We start from the raw sequence: 26,861 nt of genomic DNA, 5'->3' as shown, positions 1-26,861 counted from the left end.
CACCTCCCGAAGTGCAACGGGGCCTGTTATCGCTGCTTGCAGCTTTAATTGATACTGAGATCACAACTATCATACCTGATTACCAACTGACTTTTCAACATCTATGCATTTATTTGCAGTGCCTTTAAATAGCATTCATCCCCTGGGATGTTTTACCGTTTTATTGATTTTATAAATCAAACATGGTCAATATAATTTGGTTTTTGCCCATGTAATGTGAAATAAGTGACGGTAGAAATATGTTCTTTAGTAGAAGCATCTTTGTCTGCAGTCTCAGCTCTGAGTGTGGACAGACCTCAATCAGGCTCAAACATCAGGACGCTGAAATGAACTCTATTCTATTCTTCTTTGTAAAACTGCTCAGTCTCTGTCAGGCTGCATGGGAATCATGCGTGAGCAGCCCTTTTCAAGTCCACTCACAAATTCTCTGCTGGAGCGAGGTCTGGACTTTGACTGGGCCACTCCAGACCATGAACCTGCAGCTTTCTCTGGAGGCTTCGGCTCATTATCTTGCTGGAAAAGAAATCGTGTCCCCAGTCGTGGTTCTCTTGTAGACTGAATAAGTTTGTCCCCCAAGGTTTTCCTGTATTTTTCCACATTCATTTTACTCTAGCTTTACAAACCATCCAGGGCCGGCTGCTGAGAAGCATCCCCACAACATGATGCTGCCACCACTGTGCTTCATCTTGGAGATGGTTGGTTTGTTGAGCTGATGTGCAGAGTTTGGTGTTTGCCAAACATATTGTCTTGTCTGAGAGCCATAAAGAACCACCCACTTTCTCCAACTTGACCATGGAGTCTGCACACGCTTTCTGGAGAACTCTATCTGAGATTTAGTTTGAGTTTTCTTCAACAGTGGCTTATAAAACCAACTAAAGGGCAGAACGTCCATGGGGCTAAAGACTTTTAATAGGATCTGTATCTTTGACATTCAGAACACTTCAAAAAAAAAAACAAGCAAACATGAAAATAAGTGAATAAGATTCAAGTATTTGTGATATAATCCTCTATTTTTGTTAAAATTATTAAAATTGACAGACTTAGTTGAACACAAAGAATGTATAAAGCTAAAACTGGACAGTTAGCACAAAGTATCCAGAAGGTGTTTATGATGAGAAACAATCAAATCTGAGAGGAACATTAACTTTTAAAAACCAAAGATATGAACAAACGTTAAATCTCTTCGTCAGTTAGAGGGTAAATTTGTGGAATTCCTCTTCTTAAGGTGTAAAAGCATGCAGAACATTGATAAGGCTCTGGAGACTGTAGAAGAATCAGCTGGTTCAGAAATACACCATGGAAAATGAAAGTTCATATGAATATGTAAATATGCATTTATAGCCAGTGAATGTAACAACAACAACCCATCAGCGCTGCTCTAGATGACTGGTTTCTGTCGTGGTTGTTTTTGTGTTGGTTTCTAAGAAGCTTCAGTTTCTGCTTTCACTCTTAAGGTTACCTGGGCAATTCAGACATTTCACTCTGATCTTGTAAATTGTTTTATTTGTTTCAAGTGAACCTAAATACATTTTTTTTCATTCATTCATTCATTCATTCATTCATTCATACAGTTGTGGTAAGAAACACTGAAACTGTTACATATGACAAACCAGCATAAAGCCCACAGACAATGATTGGCTAGTCTTGATTTCCTAAATTTCAAGATTGTTTTTCCCCAGAATTGTGATTTCAGTTTAAAATCGATGAATTTCCCAGGACTGCTCTAAACTGAAGTTTTAGTTGCACATATGCAAGAATAGCTTCAAAAGGACATCAGTTATCCAGATCTGATGAACATGCTTTTTTATTTTTGTCAGTCCAGGCAATCCTGATAAACTAGACCCTTCTCCAGGGATATTTAATCACAATTTCAACTGGGCCAAAGTTTAAAATCAAGAAACCTAGCTGGGCCGGACATGTTCGGCACCCAGTAAGCATCTGACAGAAAACCACAGTTTCCTTTTGAAAAAGACTCACACACTCAGGGTGAAGCGTCTCCATTCATTTTCCCTCTCTCTCTCCTCTATCTCTCTCGCTCTCTGCCCCTCTCTCACTATCTCTCTCACTATCTCTCCCACTATCTCTCTCTATCCCACACACACAGACATCATCACCTCAGGTCTGCAGAGAGGAATGTTTCCTGCTCCTTTATTTCCTGTATCAGAAAGTCATTCTAGCTGTTGTCATGGTAACGTAGGACGTTGTCTGACTGTTTACAAAGGAAAACAATCCTCCAAAGTTGTTTATTCTGCTCGCGTTTCTGCTCTCACTGTGAAGTGTCAGGAGTCATACGACCAAAATATCAAACATGCCAGAAATTCTTCTGACCAGTCAGGAGCTGGTCGCACGGTCGTACGACGGGCTGTGACGGCGGTCATATGCCCCTATACACAGCACGACAAACGACGCCCAATCTGACTAAGAGTCGACTCCAAAGGGAGTCGTGCGACTCCAAATTTGTGGCTGAATCACAGGAAAATTGCACAGTGTACACCCGGCTTTGCCCAGCCATGAAGTGCATGAAAACTAAGTTTGCACGGTTGTTTTATTCTCGGTACTTTGAGGATACTGCTGTTGGGCTGAAATACTGTGGGAATTTATGAAAACTTGTAAAACAAGTTGTCCTCTGCATCTCTGGCATGACCACAGGCTGGGCCACTTGGGGGTTGGTTCTGGGTTCTGTGGCCGCCGGGCCGCTGATTGAATAGGCCTGGTCTACTCCAAAGATGGATCAGCACCACGGCTGTTTTAGAGCCCAGCACTGACAGACAACCACCTTTATGAAACAGAGAATACACAGTCCTCTGTTTCTGAGAAAAACACACTCATGTTCCTGAACCTGTTAGGGTCCAGTATCCCTCTCTTTGCACTGACATCCATGACTCTCCAGCAGCGGCGTTCATGGTGTCCTTCTGTCTTGCAGGGGCGTGGTGCGCGTTGACATTAATCTACAGGATGTTGATATCGACCAGTGCTCTGCTGACGGCTGGTTTGCTGGAACCCATCGATGCAACCTGACCACTATGGAGGTGAGTGTGCAGAACATACGGATTAGACAGAAGATTGATTTGCTCCGGAAAGCTGATCTGTAACGTACATGCTTTTAGGCACAGCTTCACCAGGCACTGAATGGAAAAGCTGTAAATCCCAACATCTCCTTTAATGAAGCTTTTACAGCCTGCTGACACCTCAAGGAAATACTATCAGCTGTCCTTTAGAATTATACAGACATGCAAAAAGAGAAACGTCTCCTTTAAGATCAATTTCAATCAATATATAGATATCTGACACATTTTTAGTTTCTTTTAAACATATTCCCAACCCTGATGCACGTCCACATAGTTACAACAGTTGTTGTAGGAGTATTCATGCTTATAAATTTGATCCTCAAAACCCTTTTTATTGAGCCTAGATGGACCTAAGTGCACATCATTTCCATGTCCCTGAACTAAATCACTTGTTTTTGGGCATTGTCTGCAAAATACAGAGTATATATGTGGTTAGTAAATGTGCAGCCTTTGTAAGGGCTTAGGTCACATGTTTTACATAAATCCTATTGGCTAGAGTGAAGACAGAGAGGTGGAGATGTGTAAAGCTTTGGCAGAGGAGGAAACAGCCAAGCTGATAAAAAAATAGCCTGTCTGAAGGCCCTGGACCGTGTGGGCAGAGCTCTTGGACAGGATGAGAAGACTCTCAGTACTCTGGTATTTTTAAACTTGATGTCAGATATTCATTTTACATGGAGATCAGTCATTTGTTTCTATATTCAAAGCTCATAACAACGACAGAGAGCAGATTTATTATTTCACTTCATTCTAACTCCATCAATAACTGATTTTTTATGGCAGACAGCTCAATACAAATGCAAATACAGAATATTTTCTCTAGTTGATTATGACCATGATTATTATTTTCCTCATTAAAGGGGCTCTATGCAAGATTTAGAAAAACATCAGTGTGGTGATATCAGATAGCTGACATTATGTGTTGAAGATATTTTACCATCTAAATATCGAAGAATAAACTCAGTGAGTTGAGTCCAGTGCCAGGAAGCAAGAAGAAGATGTAATATTATCTGGAAACCACTGAATGAGCAACGTGACGTTCTGGTTGTTTGGATAGCATCTTCATAAGCAAGCTAACGTGATGTAGCGTATGGTTTATACAACATAAAACACTACACTGTATTTCATGGTCCCGAGTCATGCCTGACCTTTTCAACAGAAAGAGGGCCATCTCTGGATCGGTATTTATCCTGAGTGAAGCTCCCTCCATTTCTCAAACGCTGATATTGATCCTGGGTTTGCCCCGGCGTCGGTCTCACTCTCTCTTAGCCTGACGGGCTTCAGCAGATAAAACTGTCTTAGTTTTTTATGTTTTCGTGGAGTTTGTGTGGGTGTTTGGGCTGAGCCAGCCAGTCGTTTACTCGCTGAAGCAGCCTTCTCCATCCAACACGCCGTTGTCAGGTATAAACAGAGCAAGAGGGCGCACGCGTTACGAAGTACCCGACGTCACTTCCGTTCAGATTTCGTAGAAAATTCAGCCCAAATTCTTCACAGAGAAACGACTCCACAGGATTATACAGGCAAACAAGGAAGACACAAAGAGCCTCATTCTTCACATCAGGATAAAGTGCGCACCGTTATAGACTCAAAAGCGGGAAGTTTTACAGCAAAAATCTTAGAGACGCAGCCACTCAGGCCCACAGCTGGGATTATGTTAGTCCTGTTTTCTGTGCTGATGCACGCTGAAGATGTTCCATTTATTTATTTGGCCATTTGAATTGCTTTAAACTGACGAGTCAAAGAGGAGAAAATATAAAACAGTCAGATTCCCCACAGGGACTTGGTGATGTGAGCTGGGTCTCCTCTGTGCAGGTTGGCTAACATTAGCAGCTAGCTCCACCAGCCTTCGTTCCTCTTTGGAGGTTAATATCCTGCTTTGATACGTGGCCTCTTCATTTCCATTTAATACTTTATAATATTTCCTGCCACCGGCTAACTGCTAGGCTTCTCACTTGTATGTCAGGTGAAATGCCGTCAGGAGGGCAGCAGCCATTACCTGGAGCTTCAGCGACTTCTGGTGGTGTGAGGCTCTGAGAGCATTATAGAGAAAAGCTCGTTTGGAGACACAAACCCCTGATTGTTGGTATAAACTACTGCTCTGCTGGACTATAAAACTATATATGTGCCGAGGAAAATCGTACTTTTGGTCGAGTCTTCCTGACTTTAAAATCCTGTCTTTCCAACAACGTCGTGTCTTTGGTAGTGTGTTGTGTTGCTGCCGCTGTAGTCTTGGCGTGATGTTGCTGCTTATTTACAGATGACTTTGTTCAGTGTCTTCCTTATGAAGTCCAACCACTGCCGAACGACAGATCCACTGCTGGTTTTCTCCAGAACTAAGTCGTCCATCTCCGTGTCAAACTACTGTCTCTCCCTGACTGGCTTTGGCCATTTATTTGGTTGCTCCGCTCTCTTTGGTCTCTCTTCCTCTGATACAAAAACACACGAGGAGAGATTTCTGGATGGCGGGGGATGTGCTGTCTGCTGTGAGAGGCATTTAGGACAGGGGTTCTCAAACTTTTCAGGTCTAAGGACCCCTTACAGGGCAGAACATTTTCCAAGGACCCCCATGCTGATTAGACATGTTAACCTTCATTTTTGTTGCCCTTTCGTTGGAAACAGTGCTTTGTTTTGTCCTTCAACTCTGCATGCTTTCTTCTCTTCACATTTGCATCATATTTTCTCAGTTTAGCTGGTCTGGGTCTAGCATCACTTGATGAAGTGGGCACACTTAAATATTTATCCAGTGTTGCTAGCTGGACCTGCACACCAAACATATCCTGATAGATGTACGTGACATTTCTCCATCATATCTGAGTTTTTATTGGTCCAAAGCTGACTGATGTGGGACTCGTTGGTTCAGTATGCTTGTTTTATGGCGCTGTGGTCCCCATATGTACTTATTTGATTTTTAATCACATGGCATTACTTTAACCCATAAGGAGCCACGGTAACAAAGGTGTCACAAGACCTTTAACTCTTTGGGTGCCAGAGTTTTTTCAAGAAAATATTCAATTTTGATATCAAGATGTTAAAGGCAGTAGCTTGAAGGTGGTCAGAGATAAAGGCATGCTGCAAATGAGAAAAATCTTCAGTGTGACCCAGACTTTGTGATGAGAGTAAATTCACTCATCTAATTTGCATATTCTGACATCACCAGGTGGCCTCCACCACCATTGACTGTGTGTTTTCTCCCACGGCTTCTAACATGTCTGCCCCCACCTCAGTCACTATTTGTGACGTATTGACCCCCCCCCCCCATGTCCCCTCCATCCCCGGCCACGGTGAGGCAAAGCATCGACCTCGGTATGTGCTGCTTTGTGGACTATCATGGCGCATATACACGCTGTCGCTGCTCACAGATGCATCGTCAGTCTCACCCATGGTCTCACCGGACGGCTGAGCGTCATGTCAGAGGGTGAATATTCCTCTATTCCTCCCAGCATCGTGAGTATTCTCGCCACAATTCGCTCTCTTTCTCTCTGTTACAACCACCGCTTCTTCGTCTCCTCAGCCAGGGGTGGGTCTTTCAAAACTCTCTCTCTCCAAAACTTTGAATAGAAACACGCCCACAAATGCTGCTGGGATTGAAGTTACTCATGTCCGCCATCTCCTGGTGTAAAGTGGTAACAACATTAGCCACCATATTTGCAGCTACAGCCCGTTTTATTCAGCAGTGTTGCTTGTCGCAATTTTGTGACCTTGGCGCTTAAAGGGCTAAATGTCCTGTAAAAGAACTTTCAGAGCATTTTTCTTGACTTTAACTAAAGAAAAAGTCCCTGACTGAAACACACTGAACTCTCTGATGTGGTCATGTGATTGGTTAAATTAGTTAAAATTGGAAAAAATGAAATAGGTGTAGAAGAAAGTGGCATAACTTTGAACAGCAGTGGTGAAAAGGGTTTAAAAGAGCAACAATGGGATTAAAATGGCAAAAAAATATAACAGAAATGCAACAAGGGGAAAGAATTCGAAGAAAATACTGAAAAGTGGTATAAGGAGACAAAAATTGGTGCGAATGGACCAAAAACGGGTTAAAATAGGAAGATAAACTGTAACAACTGGTCAGAAAGTGGCAAAATAGAGTTCAAAGGGAAAAATGGCTGAAAGTAAAATACAGTTGCAGAATTTATTTTGACAGGCAAAGATTGGGCAAAGTTTAATATGGATTACAGAAATGCAAAAATGGGTGGAAAATGGTGAAAAGCTGTTCAAAAGTGGCAAAAAAAGTATAGAGGGGCTAAAAAGTTGCAAAAATTGGCTAGGTGCAGTGGGAAAATAGGGTTCAAAAGGGAATTAAAAGAGGATAAAATGAGCATAGAGTGTGAAAAAGAGGCCTAAATGAACAGAAACAGTGGTGAAGAGAGGTTAAAGAGCCCATATTTCACTGATCCAGCACACACGCATCGATGTCATCAATAAATCATGACTGTGGAGAACCATTCACCATTTTTTTGTTGACCAAAAGATCCTAAAATGATTTTTGTTGTTTTGACTTATGCTGTATAAATACAAATAAAAATATAAAATTACACCACTTCATCATCCTGACTGGAAAGTAACTGTATCTTCTTTCATAATAGATGATAATAAATTAACCATAAGAGCCCAATGTGAAATATAACATCATCTATCCTTGATTTTTTATTAAATTCAGTAATGTGTTGTCCAGGGTCTACTGCAGGGCTATTCAGTTAGTTTGGAGTGGGGGCCACTTCCTGAAAAAGCATCCATATGAAGGGCCAGTGCTGTGAGAAGTGTTTGCCCCCTTCCTGATTTCTTTTGCATATTTGCCTCACTTAAACGTTTCAGAACATCAAACTAATTTTAATATTAGACAAAGAGAACCTGAGTAAATATGAAAGTCCGTTTTTAAATGATGATTTTATTTATTAAAGGAAAAAATCCATCCAAACCTATCGGGCCCTATGTGGAAAAGTCATTGTTGCCTAAACCTTGTGCCATCAAAGCAGCGCTGGTCTTAACTTCCTGTAACTGGTGAGTGTGGGGGGGTTTCCATGTTTCAAAATGGTGAATCTTTAAGTTAATACTGATATTTCAGTGCAAAAGTTATGCATGTTGTATCTTTAAGGGGCCACAAAAAAGGACCTAGGGGGCCTGATTTGGCCCCAGGGCCTCCAATTGAATAGCCTGGGTCTACTGGTCTGTGTAATGTCCCACGTTAATTTTGCTTTGAGGAGAAATGGGTATGGGCTCTTACGGGTTAATAATTTATTTTAGATTATTTCAAAGAGCCCCAAGCTGTGGCTCGTGGACCCCCAGGGGTCCCCGGACCCCAGTTTGAGAACCACTGATTTAGGAAATGAAAGCCCAGACAGAGCTGCATGCTGACAGCCTAAACTTCCACATCATTTATACTCCGTGGTTTCAAGTTTTATTCATCTCATGTGGCAAAAGCCAAACTACATCAAGTCTACTGGAAATATTCGATGTATCTGAAATCAGAAAGGACAGATGCTCTCAAAGACACGTCTGTTTGAATGCATGGCAACAATGAAACCAGTAAGGCTGTGCTGGGTGTCAGTAAACTGCAGGCTGGGCTAAAACTTTGAGCCTTCACTTATTAAACCTCCCTGCCTGCTATCACAGTAACCTTTCACTTCATCAGTGAGTCCTGCTGTCAGGTGAGCAGGTAGCCCCCTGGTCGATCCTTCTCCCCCTGCCTGTTCAGTCTCATTGTTAAGAGCGATAGATCCTGAAGAGGTGCTGTAGATCAGACTGCTTCATAATGCATGTGATGTAATGGATTGCAGTGAGCCTCGTTGAATAATTAATCACTCTCTTTGTCTGAGTACTTCCACCTCAGCGTGGACAGTCAATGCCAGAGACATTTGACATAGTATGTGTGTGTTTGTGTGTGTGTGTGTGTGTAGGTTGTACATTGTTAGTGTTATAGATTTGAGCTGCTTGCAGAATAATGATCTCTGCAGGCTCACAGTGCAGGGTTTGTGTTGCTTGTTTACAGCTGAATGATGAAAACTAGTGTGATCTTGACATGTTGCAGGATGCATCCTGTCTTACATGGCAGCTTTATCACACAGAAACGTCTCATTACAGTCACATCCTGGAGATAAACAGCATGGATAGGAAGATGAGTGGAGGTTGGAGCATAAATACAGAGAGCAGCCATGATTTGAACCGCCTTCTTATCTCTGGGGAGTGTGTATCCCAGCGTCTGCATCGTAACTCATAAGATCTCCTCATATAATATAATAGCAGCGTTGGAATTACTGCTCACCATCTCAGTATCTGTTACAGTTAACAACCTACCATTCTGGGTTTAAAGTGCACCAGCAGGTAAATCAGAGGTGACGTGGGAGGCTGATGTCTCTCCAGCTATGAATAGAAACCTCAGCTGCAGTGTAATAAAGTCTGCTAGAGCTGTGTGTGTGTGTGTGTGTGTGTGTGTGGTAATGGGATTAAAACAGCATTTGGAGGGATGCCCCATTTGTGAAAACAGGATTCATTTGGTGTTATGTCGTGTTTTTCTACATCACACAGGTATTCCCTCTGCACACGCAGAAAATTGTCATTTAATGGGTTTCTTTGGGACGCTTTAAATAAACACAGCATTACAGGGCGCTGTACATCCATGGGAGAGGTTCTCAATCTTTTATTGGAATCAGCTGGTTTAGATGGTGTTGGAGTGGTTAGTCCACAGAAGTGTTTCAGTTTTGTGGCCACACTTCCAGCTGTCAGGGCTCTTTAACTAAACTTCCACCTTTATGTGCAACACACTCCATGTCTTTAATTTGAGTTATTCTTCAGTTAAAGGTCACATATTTGACCTCTTTAAGACGAGTTTATATCGGCCTCAGAGGTCCTAAAACATGCCTGTAAAGTTTGTTTCTGTAAAAACCTCCAGTATTGATGTCTGCATGTCTAAAACCTCCTCAGTTTCAGCCCTGCTCAGAACCAGCTGTTTCTGTGTCTGTGGCTTTAAATGTTGTCGAGCTGTCTGACTCCGCCCCTGACTCCACCCCTCTCAGGAAATGGATGTGGCTTAATGGGTGTGACTGTCACTACCAGGTCCGTAACCGAAACCCGATCCATACTACACATGTGCAAATATACGTCACCATTTTTTTTTACAAAAACTTTATTCAAGTTCAACAGAATGACAACATAATACACCGACCTTTTAACAGACAAACTTTATTTAAAATTTAATACATTGATACACAAAACAGCCAAAGCAGTTTCTAGTTTTTATGTCAGGCTGTAGATCTGGATTAAAGTGAAGGGGCTGGTTTAGAAACTGAACTTTCTATAAAAATGCAGTCATTAAAATTTTATTTTGTGTGTGTGTGTGTGTGGGTGTTTGTGTGGGTGCGTGTGTGCGTGTGTGTGTGTGCGTGTGCGTGTGTGCGTGTGTGTGTGCATCACTCAGTTTAATGACAGCTGAGGGTTAGTCGAGCTGTTCTGGATTCCTCAGGTCACATGTCTGAGACGTGTTCAACACTGAAACAAACAACTGCAGGCAGTTATCCAGCCGAGAGGAGACTCAGCTGACTAGAAGAATCCCAGGGGCTGGTAGTTTTAATATTTCTGTCTCTGTGTGCCTCTGCTGTTTTAAACACAACTCTGGAAATAATTGGGAAAAACAGACATTTATAGGGGGGCTAGTAATATCACCCTCATCCACAAATATAAATAGCTATTTCATATCCCAGAATCTGGGTCGGTGCTGAGCATATATCCCCTCAGAATGTCTGAACTTTTAGATTTGTCTACAAGAGTTATTTTCATCCATCTGCCAAACTGTCTCAGCTTTTAATGGAAGTAGTATCCATGATCTGTTTTGCACGCACAACTTCTGCAGCATTTATCCGACATCTCTGAAGTCCTTTTTCACACATTCAGCCTTGTTCCTCTGCTCCTTTGCAGCTTTTTAAGTGCATCTATTCCAGCAATTGAATTTGACAAAATGCATTGGTACCACCCAGCCAGCCAGCCGGCTCCCCAGCCTCTCCTCACATCCTGCCTCTCAAGCTGCTGTTTGCCCAGCCAAGCATGCAGGCAGCCCAAACTCAGATGGAGGCAGCTGCTATGGACGACTGATTCAGCAAGCAAGCAGAGGAAGGAGAGACGAAATGAGACTCAGACTGTCGACAAGAAAATACAACCCCAAAAACACAATCAGACGACCATTAACTCACTCACGATTGTTAGCAGAGGAATCCTGGATGGATGTATGAGAGTCAGGGTGGATATCAAACCTCTGATACAGCAGAACACAGACGCAACTCTACATTTAAGTTGGTGTTTATGAAACATTTACTTTATGAAGAAAATCTACGTCTAGCTGTGTGAAATAGTGAAGAAATAAACAGATTTACACTGAGAGGATGCTGAAATATTCTGACACCCAGCAGTGGTGCATGCTGGGTAAACTCTACGGCAGGGGTTCTCAACCTGTTCAGCCTGCAACCCCAAAAATTAACAGCCAGGAACATTCTAGAATAGTCGTGTGCAGACAAGGCAGTCCATGAGGAGGGATGGGGGGGGGGTTTCTGGGACCATGGGGGTCAGCAAAACCACGGTCCACCATGAAGTGAAGCTGTGGAAACCATAGTTTATATTTGACCTGAATAATTACCACGCTTATCAAAGAAACAAACATCTTTATTATTCAGATAGCCTTCTGTAGATGAAAAAACTTTTGTTAAAAACAATTTAAATGGTTTAATAATGGCTAAAAATGGTGGAAGGTGGTGAAATTGGATTTTTAAAGAACATGATGGAAAAAGTGGCTGATAGGGTCAATAACGGGTCAACAGAGGCAACAACACGCAGAGAGTGGCAAGAGTTAGATTTGAAGTGCAAAAACAGGCAAGAAGTGATAGAAAGGTTTTAAAATAGACAAAAACTGTTTTTTGAATGTGCTAAAATTGGCTGAATTGATGTTTAAAGGGATGAAAAAGGGTTAACAGTGGGTAGGGTTGGTGTAAAGTTATCTTAAAGATATTCTTAGTTTTTTTAAGGCATCTGGTGACCCCCTCTCAGGGTCTCATGACCCCCAAAGGGGTCCCGACCCCAAGGTTGAGAACCACCGCTCTATGGTGACCCTGGACTACACCAATGGATTATCTGAAATCCAATCCACCAATCACAGATGATTTTTAAAAATCAGCTGATCTTTCAGGGAGGAGGGGGCAGTGGGACACAAACGCAGATAATGGGTTCAAAAAGTTCTCCAAGAAGGATCACCACCGAAATCAACCAATAGGGAGAGGGGAAAGAAAAACTAGATGTTGGTTAGTGATAACCCAAAAGCTCCTGTACTAAATATACTGAAGAAACCAAAGCACTGCTGCCAACCAGCTGACAACAAACTGAAACAACTCTGGAGACTGAGAAAACTCCCCCAGCCACCGGCTCGATTAGAAAAGGGGAACCAAAAATGTTAAAATCCTTAGCCCTGACATCAGCTGACCGATAAACTTAGGATTTTACACAGAAAGTTCCAGATATGTTTTATCAAACTCTTTCAAGAAAACACACACCCAAGAAAACCCAGAGAGATGCTGTCAGTGTCTCTGAAGGTGAGAGGATGGCTGTTTTGGAAGTGGCCTACTGCATACTCCTGCCAAACGCAGTATACAGTATGTACTGTGCACTGTGTACTGCGTTGGACAGTAGTATGCAGTTTGACTGCCTGTTATTGTGTGGCATGCTTGGCCCAGTTTAGCTGGTTTCTGGTATACAGAAGTACGTCATACCTGGTCAATATTAAACGACGCTACAGTGTTTTCCATCCATTTATGTACAGAAAAAATCTGGGAAGTGTTTTTATTTGATTTTTGGGGATTTTTATAGCTGTTGTTTTTGTTTTAGCCTGTATAGAGCAGTGAAAGACAGCACCTGTTGATACGAGCCGCAACGGCAAAACAAAAACAACAGTGACCCTCTTACAACTTATTTCACTGTAGTAGATGTTAAAAAGGGAAAGGTAATGGCACTTTTTGTCACTGCCAGCCGCTCCAGTGAAAGTTTCGGCACCATTATGAACTCTGACCTGACGCTTTGCATTGTGGGTTACAGTAGGCAAACTAGACTGGTCCCATGCGTACTGTGAAATTTCCCTGAACCAGTACGTCATTGCTAGATAGCAGGAGAATTCAAAAACAGCCGAGTCAGCACAGAGTGCTGCAGCCCAGGTATCAGCTCACACACCTGGCCTCATCAGGACCAATGGGCTCACACACACCTGGCCTCGTCAGGACCAATGGGCTCACACACACCTGGCCTCGTCAGGACCAATGGGCTCACACACACCTGGCCTCGTCAGGACCAATGGGCTCACACACACCTGGCCTCGTCAGGACCAATGGGCTCACACACACCTGGTACAGCGCTGATTGAGTCCCACTGTGAGTGATCAGGCTGAGCTCCCTCACAGATAGAGCTGTTTCAGACCTGCTGTGTGTCTCTAAACTTCATCTAAACTTGATTTTCTCTGACTAAGTGTAAAGTTGCTGCTCTGACTAATGCCAGTCATCAGGCTGAATGAGTCACTGAATAGACGAGCATGGAGCCGAGTCATTATCAGCTACATCTTGACTTCATTTCCTGTTTGAAAGTGTAAACATGCTGTTTAAGGCTGATGTGTTCCTCCTGTCCTTCCTGTCATCTCTCAGTGACGACACCTCCATTAGCGTTTTTCACCGTTCTTCAGGAGTCCAGGACTTTTCCGCCCTGGGGGCACCTTTCATACGAGCGCACGGCCGTGGATGATGATGAATGTTTCAATCAATTAGCTTATTGCTCAGAACAAGTGCTGGAGCCCTGGGGGACTGTAGGCCGTGAAAGGCAGTGACACATAACCTGAATGATTACTCCAGCAGGAAATGACAAGGACTCCTGACTCGGCGCTGTTTTCATGTTGAGAGCTGCTGAGCGAGAGAGCGAGGGTCGCTGTTGTGAAACGAAGGTTGAAAAAAATGTAATGAAAACAGCAGACTTTGACCGTACATTACCTCACAGTTTGAGTTTTAAATAGTTTTTTAAAATCTAAATGTGTAGAATCAGGGGCAGTAGCAGGGTTTCCAGTCAGAATCAGCCTTCTTATTAAGGTTAAAACCACTTTATTCTACACTAATATCCAAATATCTCTTTAACAGACTCAGGCACTGAGAGTTCCCCAGAGGATGAACCACTCTGTGGTATCTTCTTTTCTCCAGGACCATAGTGTGGATTATGGTTGGTGGTTTGGTTTTCAGCTGAATTCTCCAGAAGAATTTCTGTATTTTGAGTACAAACAAAGTAGGGATGCACCGATGCATCAGTTCAGCATGGTATCTACATTAGATGAATGAAGCTGGGGACACGGGATAATATCAGCATCCTCCTAAGACCCTGAGTGCACTGCTTTTGGAGTTGATTGGACATTTTTGATGACATTCCCTTTAGATTTCCATCAAAAATAATTTGCTTTAAATTGATAAGAATTTTTCCAAAAAAGTCTTTGGGGTTATGTTTTCAAATGCTGCAGAATTTGATTAGATTTTATTTTATTTTTTTTAAGGAAATTATTAAAATTTCTTTGTAATTTCTTGAAGATTTGATCGGACATTTGGAGGGAATTCCCATTGAAAACTGAATATTAAGGAATTTATGAAAAACTTCATCATTTTTAATGAAATTTTGGGGGAATTTATATGTCAGTTTTTGAGAATTTGATTGGATAGTTTGGATGGATTTTGCTGACGTGAAAAATTTCAGGAATTTTCATGGATGTTTTTTAGGAAGACTTTTTTTAAATCTGCAGACTTTTTTTTATAAAGTTTCACTGAAACATCTGAGGAATGTTTAGGAATTTTTAGGTAGGTTATGGGATTTGAAAAATGAATAAATATTACTAAAATATTTAAGATTTTCTACTTAAATTTTTTTGTAATGTCTTGTCAAAAGCTGGGCTGTCAGGGGGATGGGCACCAGCAGATGTGATGGTTTCTGCTATCATTATCGTTGTACTGGCTGTAATTATCAGCCATGATGAATAACACATAAAATCATTCTTATAAGGGACGATGCTTTCCAGGACAGGGCTGCACATCTGAGTTTGTCAGTTTGATGCTTGAGCGTGATGTTTTAAAGGCCTTTCAGATTTAGCATGCTTCATGCTAGTAGTAACATAAGAACTCAAAAACAGGATGTTTGCAATCTTAGACCCCAAATGCTTGATGGGGGTCAGGAAGTGAGAGGCAGCCATTAGGAATGAATGGGCAAGGAGGAAAGTTAGTACTTTACAGCTCTAAATTATCAAAAACATTTCTACATACATTTAGTTTGATCCCTGCACTTCACTTTTTTTCCCCACAGTCTAACCGATTGGCGTGGCGTGGTGTGGCGTGGCGTGGCGTGGCGTGGCGTGGTGTGGTGTGGCGTGGCGTGGTGTGGCGTGGCGTGGTGTGGCGTGGTGTGGCGTGGCGTGGCGTGGCGTGGCGTGGTGTGGCGTGGCGTGGTGTGGCGTGGCGTGGCGTGGCGTGGCGTGGCGTGGTGTGGCGAGGATTAAAATCACTAACTATACTCCAGCAGACCTGCTAGTGTCTGGCATAGTCTATCCAGAGAAGGGAGACAAGTCTTGTGGAGTCTGTAGTGAGCTAGCTGAGCTCCTTTAGCATAAGGAAATCCTAATTTTGTCACAAAAATGCTTTGAATTAAAAACCGGTGATGGATTATTATTGAACAAACCTTGTGGCGTGAGCAACCAAGTAAAGATGTGCTGTTCAGAACGAGCCTGTGCTACGAAACGGCTCTTTAATGTCAGCCGCAGTAGCTAGCTCCCGTTTGTTTGCCAGTTTCCAGAGTTGTTTGGTAGCCAAACGACCACCTCTGCTGAGCTGAGCCACATGACCTGGATCTCATCACAACAAGCGAGACTGGCTGGACCTCAGCTGAGGAAACATGGATCAGAGTTTGATATGCTGTGGCATATTTTTAGAATAGTGTGCTTAAAAAAAAATCATATTTTTCCTTTTTTTTGTATGTTTTTCTTGTTAACCCATCAAAGCCTGAAAACACAAATTATAGCCAGAAAATTCTCATCCTTTGGAACTGAAATGTTTGTTTTACTTTCTACTGAAATCCAAAAAAATCCAATTTCCATAAAATTTAACATATATTTATTTTTTGTATCTCACTAGATACATTTGGTGTTTTTGGTAAGTGATGATCCACTTGAAGGCATTTTTATCATTTAACAGATTGTATTCAGACTTGTTTTAGTAATTTATGATCATACTGATGAGATAGAGGTTTCATAAAAGTATTATCAAATATGATACAACAGGCTTCTAGGGGTTAAATATGAGAATTATCTAAAAAATGATCATTCCCTCTGATACAGCAGTTCATATCAAATATGCAACATGAGTAAAAATTGCTTGTTTTTGTTGTGAAATGAATGAGACGAGGAACTTAAGAAACAATTGCTTGTTAAATAGTAATTAGATTATTTTCCCGCCTCGTACGGCCCTGTGTCAGTCTCAGTGCCAGCAAACATTAGTTTGGAAATATTGGCATAAATTAGATTGGCAAAAATCTAACATTGTGCAGCCCTACATATTTATATATACACAGGAGGAGCTACAGCCCTGTCGGCGTTATTCACACTCAGTACTGCGTGGTTTTATCTTTGCTGTGCTGCTCTCTCCCTCTTGTTAAAAAGCTGAAGAGGGTATTTCAGCTCCGTGGGTCGAATCACTCTTCCATCCTGACCTTGGCTCACAAGGTCGCCCCGGCCCAGCCGGCTATCAGCTCAATCACACGCTGATTTCTCCGCCGTGTAGCTTGTGCTGCTGAATTAATAACGCCATCAGTGTTAAACAACTGCTGCCTCCCTCCTGCTCACACCTTCTGTCTCTCTCTGGTCCGTCTCTCGCTCTCCCACTCCTATTTTTGCAAACAGGGAAGAAACAAGAACACCCTCGTTGTTCTCACTTGTGAACACCAAATACTGACTTAGATTTGTTCTCAGGAGGCTCATACCAAGCTCCAGCCATGACTAGTCTCTCTGTAATCCCAACAGGGCTAGTTATGCTTTTTATGGGCAATGTTTGGAGCACTGGTTCCCAACCTGAGGTCCGGGACCCCCCAGGGGAGCGCCAAAGATCTTGGAGGAGTTGTGAGACTTTGTCTGCTCTGAGGCTGCCAAAATTAGATTTGCAAACATTCACTAAAACCCTGATGAAGCAGTTAAGTAGTTTCTACAAAGGTCTTCAGATAAGAACAGCATGCATAGGCCGTTTTTAGGGTTTTATTAGTGAAACTGTTAAAATCTGTGTTGGTTTTGGCAGTAGTGTCACTTTTCCTTCTCTCTTGGGTCCTGGGGGGCTCCTCTTTGCTTAGGTACATGTAGAGGGCGCTCCAAGGAAAAAATGGTTGGAAGCACTGCTTTAGAGGACCAGTACTGATATTACACATGTTGGATTCTTGTTTGAGGCCCTAAAAGAAGAAATAAACCAACTGTCCTCAGAATTATTCTAGGATATTGTTTTTGTCCTAATGTTGGTGCAAACTTCTCAGATTTGACTTTCTGACATAATCTGCAACAAAACGATAGAAAAATGTGTAAAGTTCACAGACAAAACTTTCATAAATGCTCTTTTTCCATCATCTGTTCCTCTTTGGTTCACTTTTATTAAACTATTTGCATTTTAATCTCTCAGTCAAGTTTGTTGTGTTCTGGGAATGAGTTTGCACTAAATTTAGTTGGAAAATTTGCAGCTGTGCGATGAAATTCTTGTGAAAATATTTGTCTTCTGGGTTAAATATGGACCGTTAATGTTACATGAAAGGATGAAAAAGTGGAACGTCCACCTTCCATCCATCTGACGGTGATCGAGCTGGTGCTGTAGTTGGATTAAAGAAAAGAGAAAAAGGTGACTGGCATTGACCCTTGCATTGACTTACAGCAGGAGTCATCCATGCGTTCATTATTGTCTCTGTGATTTACATCTCATTGTCTTTCCTCCTGCAATCTTTACTCACAGCTGCCTATAACCCTCAAAGGTTAAACAAAGGCTCCGTCTGCTATTGGCAGCTAGAATCGCTCTATAAAGCCTGGACCTGCTATAGGAGGCACTGATTGCAGATTATTTGAGTGCATAGTCAGCCCCTCCGTTGACACGTCCACTCCTGTACTGCAGAATAAATAAATAAATGTGGTTCATTTTAAATCCCCTGAAAAATGAAGTCAACTCATCAGCGTGTCATAAAAATGACTGACAGGCTGTTGAAACACATTTAGGCCTCGTCTTGTCCCATGATGAGTCGTCTTTGTGTGGAGCCCTTATTTTCTTGTCTTCCTCCTAATGGCAGACTGAACATAGAGCAGCAGCAGTAAACTTGTTAAGGCAATAACATCTGCAGCTTTATCCTTGTTTCCCTATTTACTTTATGTTTGAACGAGTTACCGACATGCCCATAGGCCGGCCCATCCTACTCTGATGGAGGAAGACTGGCAGAGGGAGCAAGATAACAGAAACATAGTGGGAGCAGTGCTGCTAGATCTTAGATGTTATTGATCATTCTTTATTATTAGGTAAGCTGAAACATTATGGATTTACTATGAGGGCTTTAAAATGGATGGAGAGCTACCTGATAAACAGGAGGCAGACCGTTTTCTTTAATGGAAGTCTGTCAACAATGAAAAATGCTCCATGTGGAGTACCTCAAGGTAGCTGTTTAGGACCATTATCATTTTCTGGTTTTACTAATCATCTACCTCTTGTTGTAGATAAAGCTCATGTGGCCATGTATGCAGACGACTCAACAATGTATGCAGCTGTGCCTTCAATAGGAGAACTAAACACTATTTTACAGAGGGAGTTAAAGTCTGTGGTAGAATGGATTACAAGGAATAAATTGATTCTTAATGTAGGTAAAACAAAGTCCTTTATATTTGGTTCAAAATATCAGTTAAAAGCTGAAACTGCACTGGAATGAACTGTTAACAACAACCCTGCTGAGCAGGTGTGTGAGACTAAGCTGTTGGGTATAACCTTGGGTCAGCATCTCATGGTCACAGCATGTTGGTAATGTTGTCAGTAAAATGGGAAGAGGTGTTTCAGTTGTGAGAAGAGTGTCAAAAAGTTGACCTCCAGATGTTATTGAACTGGTTCTGAATGTCCTGGTTCTGTCCCAGCTTGATTTTGGCTCCATGATTTTAATGAAGGATTTAAAAAAATAGCGAGTGGCTCAGAATAAAGCGGCTCGGTGCGCCTTACAATGCTCACATAGAACCAGTGTAACACACATGTATGACAGACCTGGCTGGCTAACTGTGAGACAAAGATTCACTCATGTTTTATTACATTTTCTCAGGAGTATAACTGTGACACAGTCTCCAAAGTTATTATATGAAAGACGATCCTCTCAGTTTGCTAAACATCATTACCAAACAAGAAGAGCAACTGAGAGAAGGCTCATCCTACCGACAGTGAAAACAGGTAAAATACAGAGAACAGTCCTGTACACAGCACGGTAGGCTGGAATTCATTGCCAGTGTGTATTATTCAAGAAAATAACAAAGAGAGGTTTAAATTAGTCTTGAAACAGTATCTCATAATATTTAATTAACAGTAATAAATTTCACTGAGTAAACGAGCGCTCTCAGAATGTCGGCATGGTATGAAATGTATTTTTACCTCTTTTTTCCTTGGAATTATTTTGTGTAATCACAGGATAATTGGGCCGTATCTGTGGTAGAGTAAGTGATTATTACGATGTGGCATGTAAATCTATGTGTGTGCATGCATGTAATATCTGATGGTAGACAGACACTGAGTTTGAGGAGTTAAAATGTGATTATGACTCAGTGTTCTGCATCATGTTTGGTAAATGGACGGCCATTTTGTTTCTCTTCTGTATGTCTATGTTTTATACTTTTGAGGAGCTGTTTCTGTTTCTGTTTCTGATCATGTTTGATTATGTTTTATTGTGTGTTGATGTGTGTGACCTTATGTGTGTTGGACCCCAGGAAGAATAGTCAGTGCTTCTGCTAGTGCTAATGGGGATCCTAATGAAGAAAGAAAGAAAGAAAGAAAGAAAGAAAGAAAGAAAGAAAGAACCTCGTTTAAAGGAAATGCTGCATCTGAGAGCAGAAATCTGTTTTTTTATGTGCTCTGCAGGTTTCAGGGCTGACAGGATTTCCATAGCGGCTGATTAAAACTATCAGTTAAGATATCTCACATTTGTTACCTTTGCACAAACTAAATCACTGCCTGGCTGTTACATGCCTGCATTAGGTGTACATTTGCTAGAGTTGGTCTGATTCTAATACCAGTAAAATTCTGCCTAAATGCAGATATCGGTAACGGCGAGCGCATGTGTTCATGCACCAATGCACCAACTCTCTCTCTCTTCTTAAACAGCCAGTAACTTGAATACTGTAAGACTGGATTATTATATTACACCTAAATGTTCAATAGAGTCAAACACTTTTAGAGCAAGAAGATGTTTGATTTCACCAGCCACAGTGGAAGGTAGACAAGAAGGAAAACTTCACCCTCACAGGAGTGTGATGGATGGATGATGGATGGATGATGGATGGATGGATGATGGATGGATGGATGGATGGATGGATGAAAGATGGATGGATGGATGGATGGATGATGGATGGATGGATGATAGATGGATGATGGATGGATGATGGATGGATGATGTATGGATGGATGATGGATGGATGATGGATGGATGAAGGCATACTAAACTAAACTTCCATCTTTAATCATAAATAGACGATGACTCAGACTCTTATTGAATGTATAATTTTGAAGCAAACTGCCTCTTTTTTTCGTCAGTTTATTTCACATATTTCATATTTCATTGATATTCCATATTTGATACGTCATGCATGCTCTATAATAGACTTTAGCTGTGCATCATCTCTCCACGTTTCTCTGGCAGCTCCCTCGGCCATCAGTCTCTCCTCACTGATTCTCCAGAAGCAGCCCCATCCTCTGCTGGCCCTGCTGAATACTCAAACCCAACAAAAGCATTTTTGTAGTATCTGGGGTTTCCCTGTCTCTGTTACAAACATGAGATCATACTAGAGGGGCAGGGATTCCCTGAAGGGACTGACATCTACTGTTTTCTTACACCAGGCCCCGTTGAACCTGCTGATCCGGTCTCAGCAGTCTGTGTGCAGAGAGGAGCCTTAAAGCGTCCTAATTAACCACCGTCTTTGCTATGTTGCCTATTAAGAGTATGTTCAGGAGCCTATAAATAGGGTAATTGCTAATTATCTGCAGTGATCTCACCAAAGCTGTGATTATGCTTCAGAGTTGATAAGGGTGCTTGATAGGGAGGAAATAGAATACTGCTGTGCACCCGCAGATTTAAATTCACCCTTTAATTTGAGCAAATCCTTTTGTGCTTTGTGAATTAAGCAGGATTGTAATAAAGAAAAAGAGAGACGAGTCAAACAGAACTCCTGGAAAAAAGAGCCAATAAATGTGGGTTTCTTCCGCCGTGGAAAGGATGAATACGTTCAAGGCTGAACAGATCACGGTGACATCTGCAGCTCGCCAGACGGATGAAGCGCCAGATCTTGGAAACCGTTTTTTAAAGTTTTCAGTGTGGAAAGAAGAGAAAGAAGAAACCTTTTCTGTAGTCAGGGTGGCATCAAAATGAAAATTCAGTCCAGCAAGCTGTGCCAAAGTAGCCAGGGTTAGAATACTAAAAAAAAGTGTTTAATTCTGCCCAGTTTTAGCACCTAGCAGCTCCAAAAATCTTAGTTTTGATTCATTTTGTTGCTCCACTGAGGATATTTTTGACTTTGCAGGTTGTTACCAGTAAAAGAAACCAATAATAACTGGAGAAAGACCGCTGCAGAATGCTTTAGTCTTTAGCCCTCTCTCCTCTGGGATATTTGAACACACCGAGGTCGAGTTGTCTCCGCTGTATCTCAGTGGGACCAGAGATCACAGTCCACTTTTAGTTTGAACTCTGGCCCTCGGCAGTGCAGCCTATCCTTAACCACTGTCGCGCTAATTGGCTCTGTGGAAAGTGCTTGAACTCCCAATTTACATGCAAACACTTTGAAGACTTGGATGCTCTTGCCTCGCTGCACCCCTGGGCGCCGTCTCCTATCCGTTCTGCTCTGCCCAGTCCTCAGTGCACAATGTAAACGGAGAAAAAGGCAAACACTGAGTCCATGGAGGATGGGAAGACGTGGAAGATAGAGGTAACGTTTGTCTGGGCACCCATGAGACTGGATGTAAATTAGCACAGGCAATGTTTGTAATAAAGACTGAGGGCCAAAAAAGAGGATATAAAATACAACAAATCAGTCATTTTTCATAGAAACTTCTGTAGAAACTCTTCATTTCCATTCTAATCTGCCTCTATGTAATGGTGACTGTTGGCTCAGTGAGCAGACCTGACATTCCTCTCCTCTGCCACATCCTCTGCTCCTCCTGGGAGAGACCAAGCTCTCTTTTTAGACCAGTCGGGATATTTGAATCCCTGCAGCGTGGTCTGGGTCTGCCAGGGTCTCCTCCCATTTGGACGGGCCTAGGAAGCCCTCCACAGGGAGGCATCCCAAAGGATCAGATCCTTAAGCCCTCTTCACAAAAGAGCAGGGAATGTCGCTGGAACTTAAATCTACGCTTGGTGCTCTTTCAGGTAAACTTAACCCATGAGTTGCCGGTACTGGACCTTCTATTAAGCCTTCTGGATGGTTTGCACACTCATTAGGACTTCTGTTGTCATTTCCAACCCTTCTCTCATCCTGTTAGGCCTTCTACATTAATTTGAAAGCATCGCTGCACTGTTCTGTTCTGTTCTACCTTAACATCATGTTGAATTTCACAAGCTTGAAAAACAGAAGTAAGCAGGTTAACTCTTCCCTCTTGCACACAAAGGGCCAGATCTCCTAAAGGTTTACGTGTACACACACAAAAAAGTACAAACTGATTTACTAACAGTGCACGTTAAGGGTTGCATCTATCAAAGGTGCAAAATAGCACGTCTGCATCCAGTTAGTACGTTCGCCGCAATGAATATGCAATATGGGGCGTTTACACGCAATTGTGCGTGTGCTGGGAGGAGAAAATGTAAATACATTATTTTAGCACACGCAAAGCGATGATTTAACCTTAACAGGTCTCAGACAGTTTGTCTGTGTAATTGCGCACACATGGCTGCGGTTATCGTGGCAAGAAGGAGACGAAACGATGAAAGAAGACGCAGAGAACACATTTTTCACCCTCCTGTGAACATTTTTGGAATGGTTGAGGAAACAGTCATTAAAACATATCGCCTATCCAGCCTTGCTGTTTTGGAGCTGTTGGAGGAACTCAGAGCAGATCTGGAGCCACGAGGAGGAGTCACGCAGTACCTGCGATGACAAAACTCCTCCAAGTTTACTTTAGTTTGCATCTGGGTCATTCCAGCGTACGGTAGCTGTCACAGCTGGGATCTCCCAGTCCCGTTTTTCTGAAGCTGTAACACTTCACTTTCCTCAGGCTAGCGTTGAACACACGCAAGGAGGGGTTTTAAAGGATTAGAAAACCTTTAAAGTAAAGAATATATCAAAATGCAATAAACAATTCTGAACAAATATAATCAATAAATCTGTCAAGAGAACATCATGAGTTTAAAGCACTTCCCATTTAATGAACACCTCTCCAGAACAGAAGCGCACGTCGTGTATAAACTCAAATGAAAAGCACAACAAAATGAAAGATTTTATCTCAGTCTGCATAATTTCAGGATAAACTAAAAGTCCAGATCTAATGAAAACAGCAACCTCGCCCTTATCCCAGCACTTTTAAGTGTCTTCTGAGTCTTTTTTAAATGTCTGTGACTCACGTAAACGCAAAGGCAGAAGTCTATAATCCACCGGTCTCAGAAAAAAAAAAAACACGATAAATCCACTCAGAAAAAAACCCAAAAAACAAAAAATATGCGATCAACCGCTAATTAGTGGTAAAAACAAGACGATCTCACCCAAATCCAGGAAACATAATCCAACAGGGGAAACTCTTTTTCTGCTCCCCGAGGGCTTCTGTTGTAGCTCATAAAGTGTTTATAGGCTTCATCCATCAACTCCTCTAACTCTGTGAGGTCCAATTTCATTTTGTGCATTCAGCTCTCATGCTGCAACCCATGAAACACGCAAAACCCTCATTTAAATAGGCGTGTCTCCAACACGTTTGCACCTCTGGTCATTTGCGCATTCACTCTTAGTAAATCACCCATAAACCGCGGTCCAACCCCAAACGCAAAACTCTGGATTGCACACACAAATCAGTACAAGCAGTTGGGATCTTAGTGGCTCTGGCCCAGAATAACTAACCCTGCTGAATGACTGTGGTCCATCTGTAGAGGTTTAAATCAGGAAAAGGATGCAACAAGTTTTCATTATTGGTTGGAATTTAAAGCTTCCTCATAGTGGCAGAGGATTGGGAGTGACACCAGAGTAAAGGTCCATTAAGGTATGCTTTCTTTATGTAGGAAAATACTAACTGCAATCCCAGAAAAGTTGGGACAGTATATTAAATATTAATAGAAACAGAATGCAAAGATCTGCAAATCATTTCAACCTCTATTTAATCAAACTCAGCACAAAGAAAATGGAAAAATACATTGTTATTGTAAAAACATGCATTGTGAATTTAATGTATGCAACATGTTCCATAAAAGTTGGGGCAGGTGCACAAAAAAACACCTTGGACAGTCCACAGGTAAGTAGGTTAACTGGCATCAGGTTAGGGTTAAGGGTTGGTATGAAAGGCTCAGTCATTTAACGTCAGTGGTTGCTGAAGGTCCTCCACTGTGTGAAAGAGGAGATCTCCTCATCAGAGTATGTGTGAAGCTGCAGAAAGGAGAAACCGTCCAGAAATGTCAGAGGTCTGATATTTAAATGCTTTTCTTCTTTTTGAGCCCAGGGAAAAGGCGCCTTTCTTACTCACTTTCTGTCTCCCAGATTTGGATGGCAGGGATTTCATGGAAGAAATTCAGAGGAGAATCTTGTCCTGTGATTGGACGACAGCGTCAAACGTCCCTGTTCTTCATCTTTGCGCTGAGCCGGCTGTGAGAATGTCAGAAAACGGCTCTCTGACCTCTATTGTGTTTAAACCTGCTCCGCATTTTCACTGGGGTCTCCAGCGGAGAGTCGACACTACTGTGCTTTTTAGGGAACACGCCATACATCAGTGCCAGGCTGGTTCACTCTGACAAGCTGTGAATGTGATTGTGAGAGAGATATCCCAGAGCGGTCCGTCGTGTGTTTACCAGTCCCAGCCTGATGGCAGTGTTAAGCTCCCTCCAGGCCAGAGTGTTTATCTCACTGGTGTTTAGGCTTTGGTCTTTGGACGACACCCAGAGCGAGGCCCCGCCGTCCGGCCAGCTCCGCTCCGGCTAACTCCAGCTAGTTGACCTCGTTTAAAAGGCCTGGCTGGCTGTGTGGCTGTCCCTCTGAGTGCAGAGTCACAGCCAGCTCTCTGCAGTGTCTCTGCCATTGTGGATGTGTGTGTGTGGGTGTGGGTGTGTGTGTGGGTTAGGGTAATGCACAGGCCTGAAATGATGCTCTGAGCAGCATCCAGCACCAATTTGTTTGGCTCTTTTCATGCCTGACAGCTAAAAAAGCATGAAGCAGGGACGGAGCAAAAACCCTGATGTATAAACACAGCCTCCTCTGTTTCTCCCACACACTGATTTATCCAGAGTCTGCAGCTTCTCACCACAGCTCACAATCAAGTACCAAGCTGACAAATGTAAACGTACTCTTTTTATTCTTAACGGCTACCGATGAGCCAAGGGGGGGGGGGTCAAACTCAAGGCCCGGGGGCCAAATCCGGCTGCAGATTTCCTCCAGTTTAAAAATCTAAACCTAACCCTGATGATTTCAAATATCCTTGATCTGCCATGAAAATAAGAAAAACTTCAGATAATTAGATAAAAAGTCAGGAATGTGGGAAATGCATTTCTGTTTTCATTTCATATTCTTGATTTTGGATCTCTCAGTTATCAGACAAAGTTAGACTTTTTATTTCACACTTTGACCTTTACAATTCACATTTTTGACTTTTTAACCTTCATTTTTTTTTACCTTTTTTGATCCTAAATTTTAAAATTTTGAGTAAAATATGACCTTTAACTCATAATTTTATTTTTTTTCTCATGTTTTGACCTTTTTAGCTCCTCACTTTGATTTTTTATCTTATAATTTGGCCTTTCAATTTTAAATCTTAAGTGATATTTTGACCTGTAAACTCAATTTTATTTTATTTTATTTTCCTCAGGCTTTGGCTTTTTTAACCCATGATTTTGAAATTTATCAGATATTTTGACCTTTAAAACTCATATTTCAAACTTTTTATCTCATGTTTTGACCCTTAAAAATCAAGATTTAAACTTTCTTTCTTAAATATTTGCCTTTTAAAAACATGATTTTGACTTTAAATGCCGTTTGAGCTATGAAGTTTAATTTTTTATTTCAGATTTTGAGTCTTGAAAATTTTAAATCAATTATCATCAGTGCTAAGGTTTTTTCCCATAATTCATTGCTGGTGAAAACGTCAGTCTAGGTCAGGTTGGACTCAGATTCAGAATCCGGTCCTGCTGTGACTGATTTTGACATCCCTTGGTGAAGGGCGTGTAATATTCCCCTCTTTAATGTGTGGGGGGGGGGACTCTCAGTCTCACATTTGTCTAATAGTGTAAATAGTGGACCCCCCCCCCCCAGACTGAAAATGCCAGAGTACTACAGAGTGCTGTTCCTTTAGTGTCCACTTGAGGCTGGCTGCAAAAGCCAGTGAATCCTCA

General features: G+C 42.0%; 1 protein-coding gene across 1 annotated transcript in view; it reads left to right on the top strand.

Moving 5' to 3' along the window:
• Positions 1-26,861, top strand: part of gpr158a (G protein-coupled receptor 158a) — a 128,985-nt gene that overhangs the window by 19,097 nt on the left and 83,027 nt on the right. The window contains exon 2 of the mRNA XM_041814571.1: positions 2,924-3,029. Within this exon, the coding sequence (XP_041670505.1) occupies positions 2,924-3,029 (106 nt within the window). The remainder of the gene's footprint in view (positions 1-2,923; positions 3,030-26,861) is intronic.

The sequence above is a fragment of the Cheilinus undulatus genome, linkage group 19, assembly GCF_018320785.1.
Source record: "Cheilinus undulatus linkage group 19, ASM1832078v1, whole genome shotgun sequence".
NCBI lineage: Eukaryota > Metazoa > Chordata > Actinopteri > Labriformes > Labridae > Cheilinus > Cheilinus undulatus.
The sequence above is the reverse complement of the archived record's forward strand: the minus strand, read 5'-3'. Positions and strand labels throughout refer to the sequence as shown.